The sequence below is a fragment of the Saprolegnia parasitica genome (genome assembly GCF_000151545.1).
Source record: "Saprolegnia parasitica CBS 223.65 unplaced genomic scaffold supercont2.344, whole genome shotgun sequence".
NCBI classification, from domain to species: Eukaryota; Oomycota; class Saprolegniomycetes; order Saprolegniales; family Saprolegniaceae; genus Saprolegnia; species Saprolegnia parasitica.
The window spans coordinates 1-6,736 of record NW_012156738.1 but is presented as its reverse complement, the minus strand read 5'-3'; the positions used below and the strand labels follow the sequence as shown (position 1 = coordinate 6,736).

Sequence of the window (6,736 nt, the reverse complement as noted above, 5' to 3'; positions counted from 1 at the left end):
CGCGCTGCGGGCCGTGGCCTTCCTGCCGCTCCTCTTGGTGTGCCCATGGGCCTCGCTGCGCCCATGCGTGGCATCGGTGGTCCCGGCGGTATGCTGCAACCCGGCCAAGGTATGCTGCAACCCGGCCAAGGTATGCTGCACATGTGCATCTTGCGCGTCGGGCCGATATCGACCATAAGCTCACGCCCGCTGCGCTCTTGATCATGGACGAGGCACTCACGCAATGTTCTCCTTCTAGTCGCTGCCCATGCCCAGCCGCAAGCGTACGGCCGTGGCGCTCCCATGGGCATGCCTGGTGGCCTCCCCCGTGGGCCGCCGCCGGGCGTCCGCCCGCCTATGATGCCCCCGGGCATGCTTCCCCCTGGCATGGTGCCCCCGCCGGGCATGGTGCCCCCGCCTGGCATGATGCCGCCGGGTATGCGCCCGCCGGGTCCGCCCCCGATGATGCGTCCGCCGCCGGGCCAGTAAGTAAGATTCATAAGACTGTTTGCGCTGCTTTTGACTATGTATCCATCTCTCTTTCGTGCATGTTTGAAGCTGCTGGAGGATCTCGCGTCGCTGCACTGCCACGCCGGCAACGTCTCGACACCAGAGATGGCGGCGAGAGGATGGTCGAGCTACCCATAGGAGTAGGCAGGCAGGGTATAGAAGTCTTTCCTGGGCATGCGCATCGCGTCATCTCGTCAGGTGAATCATCGCTCGACGAGCCACGTCCATTGCTCGAGGAAGGTTCATCCTTGAAACGCCACGGAACATTTACTGCTTGGTCGTCGCTCCACCGACGCTGCAATCGATGTTAGGGGACCACGAAGGGCTCCTCGCCAAGCCCAACGACGAAGGCGATGCGTACGCCGACGGTGTCCCGATCCTCTTGCATTGGCGCCACGTTGGGCTCGTCGCCAACTACGCGGTCGTCGGGCTGCTCATGGGCACGTTTCCGCGTTGTATTTACCCGTACTTTCGCATGTACCTCAACATGGACGGGTACCAAGTGAGCGCGGCCAAGACGCTCATTGGCATTGCGTGGAGCTTCAAGATCGTCGTCGGTATCCTTAGCGACTCGGCGCCGATTTGCGGCTACCGGCGCCGCCCGTACATCTACCTTGGCTGGCTTCTCTGCTTTGGCTTTCTTCTGACGATGGCGCTCCTGCCACCCGAGACGCCGTACTACGCCGACGGTCAGATCCGCACCGTCGCCAACGCGTCGCTTCGCCGGATCCAGAACCCGGACGCACCCTTCGACGGCGTCACGTACCTCCTTCTCCTCATGGGCGCCACCGTCGGGTACGTCATGGTGGACGTGGCGTGCGACGCTGTCATGGTCGAGCTCGCGCGCGCCGAGCGCATGGACGTCCGCGGCCACACGCAAACGCTGTCGTACATCACCAAGTACGATTAAGATGTCGCCTACTACTAGTAGTCACATGGGCGCGTAGGTGGCTCTGCGCCAGCGTTGCGAGCGGTGTCGTCGGCCTTACGCTCAACGGAGCAGCGTACGGCGGCAACTTTGACTGGAGCCTTTCGTTCAACGCACTCATGGGTGGCTATGCGCTGGTGGTGCTGGCCGTGCTTCCGCTCGCAGGCTGCGTCCCCGATACGATTCCGGTGGGCATGCCGTCGCTGGCCACCAAGTGCCACCAGCTCTATCTGCTCTGCCACCAGCGCGCGCTGTGGCAAATCATGATCTTTCAGTTTCTCAACACGTTCTTCTTTAGCTTTGAAGCGACACCGAGCGCGGTCGTGCAGTCCGAGTGGGCCAAAGTCCGGCCGATCAACGAAGCGCTCTTTTGCATTCTCTCGTGTTGGCTTCTCGCGGCCGGCATGCTGCTCACGAAGCTCTACTTTCTGCAGCACGACTGGCGACTGCTCATCTTGGTCACGTCACTTTTGTTGTGCTCATCGATGGCAGCGTGAGCTACCTCACCATTTACGGCATCATTCGGAGCGAATGGTTCTTCCTCGGCGGACCGGCCCTCGCCCACCTCCCCGACGGCGTCCGGTCCATCGTCACAAGCTTTGTCATTGTGGAGGTCGCGGATGCGGGCCACGAAGGCGCGACCTATGGCCTCCTCACGACGGTCGGCAACCTCGCCGAGCCCTTTGCCGTCGCGCTCTCCAAGGTCGTCGACGCCCCCTTCAACGTCTTTCAAGACCAAGTCATCTCGGACACGCCAGCGGTCCGTGACCGCGTAGCATGCACGTTTGGTATCATGTACGCCATGAAGCTGCTCAGTCTCGGCACGCTATTGCTTTTGCCGAGCCAGAAGGCGGCCGCGCAGCACCTCCGCGCGCACGGCGGCACGCACCGCGGCATGGCCAACGTGACGCTCTCGATGGCGGCGCTCTGCCTTCTCTTTGGCATCGTCACGAACCTCCTCTCGGTGTTTCCGTCGACGGCATGCCTCGTCCTTGCTGGCGGCGAAGGCTGCAAGTAAAGCGACTGTCGTGTGTGATGATACTACATCATGCATGTAGTCTGGTCTGTTTTTGCTCGAGTTTAGTTGGAAAGGATGACGACCTTGCCGTCACCGTCGATGACGCCCTTCTTGACAATGATGTTGCCATACAGCCGCACCTCGCCCGTCGCGATGATCGCGTACGTCGCCTTGGCGCGTTCGTAAAAGGCGAAGCGATCGACGCGCTCGACGTGGGCAGCGGCGCGCGCGCCGTCGGCTCGGTACGCAGCCGTCAAGAGCGACGCAAACTCGTGAACGATCGGCGCATCCTCGTCCGGCGCCGTGACTTGCTTCATGACTGTCGCTTGGTACTGCGCAAACGAGTCGAGCGGGAGGAGCGAGAGGACGGCGGCGAGCACATCCGTGGCCGATGAGCCCTGCATGTGGATGACGTCGCGGCCTTGGGACGACGCGGGAAAGTTGGCGTCGGCGATGAGGAGCTCGTCGCCGTGGCCCATCGAGGCCAATGTGTGCAGCAGCGTCGGCGGCAAGATCGATGGGATTCCCTTCAGTGGCATGCTGCTGCTGCGTGATGCGGATGTGTGGCCGCCCTAGCAACCGTATCCGTAGATCGACCGGATACGAGAGTGCACTTTCTGCCAAAAGTGCAATGTGCGGACATCCAGGGTTAGGGTAATGAATGGCACAGCTCTGACGCACAACAACACAGAGAAGAAGCTAAATAGATAGTCGTTTGTGGGAGGGTATTAGCGCATGAACAAATATTATCAATCAATCTACATCCAAGGTTACGCGCCGAGCCAGTGGTTTTGGCCAAAGCGCCAGCCAATCGTGGCTCCGGTCGAGATACCGAGGAAGAGACCGAGACACATGATGGCACCGGCGGACTCGCGGTCGTCTTGGGGCACGAGGCGCGGGCCAAGACCGAATGTGATCGTACTCAAGACACCGGTCGAGAGCCCGAGCATAAAGTTGATAAAGAGCTGCCAAAAGACGTTGAGCGCGAAGGCATCGCCCATGCAATAGAGGGGGTTGGCGCCGTTGCCCGGGAGGCCCATGAGCAGCGCGACGAAGAGTACCCAGCGGAGGAGCGTCCACGTAAAGCACGACTCGAGCGAAAAGTACGGGTACAGCTTGGGCGAGAGGACACGGCCGAAAAAGTCACCGTAGTTGTAGCAGAGGAGGACGCCGTTGACGTACCAGGATGCCCACGACGCGCCATGCAGCGCTGCGAGCTGGTTGCCGGACGAAATGCCAATGCCGGGGAAGGCCGTGAGCGAGCACACGTAAATGATAAACTGACTTGCGAGCGGCAGCATGATGACGCGCGTGATTCGGCCGAGACGGCCCCACATCTCCAAGAGCGTCTCCCGGCTGGCGTGGCGCTTGGCGGTCTCGAGGTCGTTGCGTTCCATGAGGTAGTGGACGCTTGGAATTCGCAGCAGCTTGTGGAAGGTGAAGACCGCGAGGAAGCACACGACGATGAAGACGCTGAAGAAGATGTAGAACGAGATCTTCTGGATGTTGGCCGTGTCTTGCGGCGCGGGCTTGATGCCGCCGACGCAGAGCTGGATGAGCGTGTTGAACGTAATGTTGATGATGCCGGACGCACCGTTGCCCAATTGAATCGCGTTCGTGAATGCTGCCTCGGGAAAGAGGGCCGAGAGCGCGTAGAAAGCCGCCTCGGTGAGCGAGTTGGTAAAGCCGACGACGCCAAAGGCGACGAGGACGATCGTTCCGCCAGTTTGCGGGTCGGCTTCAAAGACGTCTTGGAGAATGACCGCGAGGGCGCAGAGCATGAAGAGCGAGTAGCCGATGAGGACGCGGTTCCAGAGACCGAGCTTCTTGTCGAGGCCAAAAATGACTTGGACGAAGGTGCCTGCAAACATGGGCCACGTCGTGACGGGCGTCGTTAAATACTCGAACTGGAACGTTGAGTTGATGAAGCGTGCCGAGTAGTACGTCTGCGCGGACAAGCACGAGTAGTACGCCCAAAGGCACGAGCCGTTGAGGAAGAGGAGCGCCCACCAGATAAACCGGCGGTTCTCCTGGATGTTGTCGAGGATGTGGTATGGGATGTCTTCGTCCACGTCGTCGTAGATGATGAGCTTGGCGCTCCTCTGCTCCATGATCGGGGTGCCCATGATGCTAGTCGTTCTGCTAGTTCGGTGGCGAAACCACGAATGCTACCTCGACGTCGCAGCAATCAACCCACTCGCGTGTCCCACACAGAACAACTGTAAGAGAATCGTGCCATCGATGGGGCGCGGGAAGCGTCGCTTGTTTACATTGCGCTGGAGGAGGCACTGTGACGGGCTGTGATGTGCTATACGATCTGATGTGATTCGTGTTCCGACCAGGCGGCTGCAAGGCAGAGTCGGTGCTTCACGGCACAGGCGTCTACATGTAGTAGTGCGACGTTGACCGCAGCTCGACACGAGACGTGCCATATGCTGTATCGATATCCGCATACGCAACCTTACAAACGTTGTGAGGATGTGCCCGACGGACGCCACGGAACAGTCATCCGACGACACTTTTGATGCATGCGCAGATGCACAGAGGAACTGCGCAGAGAGAGTGCGGTGAGATGAGCTCCTGCATGCACGAAGGCCCTCGCATGGAACGAGCTGGTCGTTGCCACCTTTGCTTTGGTACGGTAATCGAAACCGTCAAACAGTGCAACGTAACGGCCGAGTAGCCACTTGGCATACTGAAACCAAGTCGATAACAAGCTATCACAGAACCAAAACCCAAACTCTTCTGTTACAAGGACATCTCACGGAGCGAGGGGTGGGTGGAAACTACGTAAGAGTAATCCCGCACAGACAGCTCGCACAGACAGATTGGTAGAACCCAGAAGGACCCGGTCATCGGACCCCGCGATTATGTCGCTGGGACGAAGCGCGCTGCGGTAGAGGCTTGTGCTGCTTCCGGACGCAGGATTTGCGTCTTGTGTCGCAGTCTCGACAGGCGTGCGGTCGGTTCGGCTCAGTTTCCTTGTTGCCAGCTCTTGTTGCCGTGGACCGTCCCGCACGCGACACACCCATAAGGTGACATATCATGTGCATATCTTGTTCACTGCACTAAAAAAGAAGATCTTGCCGCTCTCCATAACGTCAATACCGGTATGCTACCTAGTATGCACACGTGAAAGCTCGGTCAATGAGGAACGACTGGTCGTACTAGTAGCTCGAGTACAGTAATACATTTACCAGTACGTAGCTGACAGATCCCCCTTGCAGAGTGCATGGAGCTCGACGTTGGTTGAACGGCCGCCGTTCAACCAACGTCGAGCACTTTTAGTATTAAAAGTACCGGACAGATTCCTAGCAGTGTGCCAAGCTCGAAGGGCAATGTCGAGATGGACTGTACCCCCAGCAGCACACTGTACAAGCTGCACACAGTACAAGGACGTGGAGCGAGCAATGGCTGTGTGCGAACCGTGTCATCCGCGGAGCTTGGCTGATGTCCTCACTGAACACTCCGAGAGCTTGTTTACACTATGCAGTGGTTTGTGCTGAAGCCATCAAGAGATTACAACTCGCCCGCCAGCGTATTTCCGTGTCGTCCTGTCTCCTCTCCTGTCACCACGTGCGACTTCTCACATCGAAAACAAATACCCTCGTCGCCGTTGAATCGCTGTCGTATGAGAACCGATCCAGTGTACTAGCACTCGTACAAGCTTGCGTTCCAGCACTGTACTAAACGTGTATATCATCGTCAAGCAGTGCATTGATGCTCGTAGCCTTTGGTAGCGAGCGTTGCGTCGGCATGCAGTGTTTCGCACAGAGACCAGGTTCGAACACTGTCTTGAAGCCCAAAACAGTGGTTTCAACTTTGTTTTCCTGTATTTTGCTTTAGAGCAGTGACTGGCCCTGCAACATGATGAGCAAGCATTCTCTGTAAAAAGTCGGAATCGCATACGTCATCTACAATTGAGGGCGGATTCAGGATCCGACTTTCTCCCTTCCAACAATTTTAAATATCATACAAATTTCAAGTCAAAGCAACTTCATGTATTTTTGATGGGAGAAAGTCGGAACCTGAAAAAACGCGCCTCTGATTGGCTGATTTTAGCCATTTTGACTTGCATCCATGGCACACCGCCAAAGAAGAAGGCCCGCACGCTACCCGTTTGCAGTGCTGTGACGACGGCGCCGCCCGTGACGACGGCGCCGCCCGTAGCTGCCGCTTCTGGAGACACGCCTTCGGCACCGGACTCAGCGATGCAACCCTCGAGCGCACCGTCGGCGTTGCCGCTTCGAGCGAGGATCATCCCGCCCCTCCAAGTCGGCGCTGCGCAAGGTCAAGGTGCA

General features: G+C 58.4%; 3 protein-coding genes across 3 annotated transcripts; 1 reads left to right on the top strand and 2 right to left on the bottom strand.

Moving 5' to 3' along the window:
* Window positions 1-749: 749 nt before the first annotated feature.
* Window positions 750-2,435, top strand: SPRG_16657 (hypothetical protein; the record flags this gene model as incomplete). Its single annotated transcript, XM_012355967.1, has 3 exons — window positions 750-1,389; window positions 1,437-1,880; window positions 1,910-2,435. Exons 1-3 carry the CDS (start codon window positions 794-796, stop codon window positions 2,433-2,435), a joined length of 1,566 nt encoding a protein of 521 aa, XP_012211357.1. The 5' UTR covers window positions 750-793.
* Window positions 2,436-2,497: 62 nt separating this feature from the next.
* Window positions 2,498-3,008, bottom strand: SPRG_16656 (hypothetical protein; the record flags this gene model as incomplete). Its single annotated transcript, XM_012355966.1, has 1 exon — window positions 2,498-3,008. Exon 1 carries the CDS (start codon window positions 2,972-2,974, stop codon window positions 2,498-2,500), a length of 477 nt encoding a protein of 158 aa, XP_012211356.1. The 5' UTR covers window positions 2,975-3,008.
* A 197-nt stretch (window positions 3,009-3,205) lies between these two features.
* SPRG_16655 (hypothetical protein) lies at window positions 3,206-4,593 on the bottom strand (the record flags this gene model as incomplete). Its single annotated transcript, XM_012355965.1, has 1 exon — window positions 3,206-4,593. The coding sequence occupies exon 1, from the start codon at window positions 4,559-4,561 to the stop codon at window positions 3,206-3,208; it is 1,356 nt and encodes a 451-aa protein (XP_012211355.1). The 5' UTR covers window positions 4,562-4,593.
* Window positions 4,594-6,736: the final 2,143 nt, after the last annotated feature.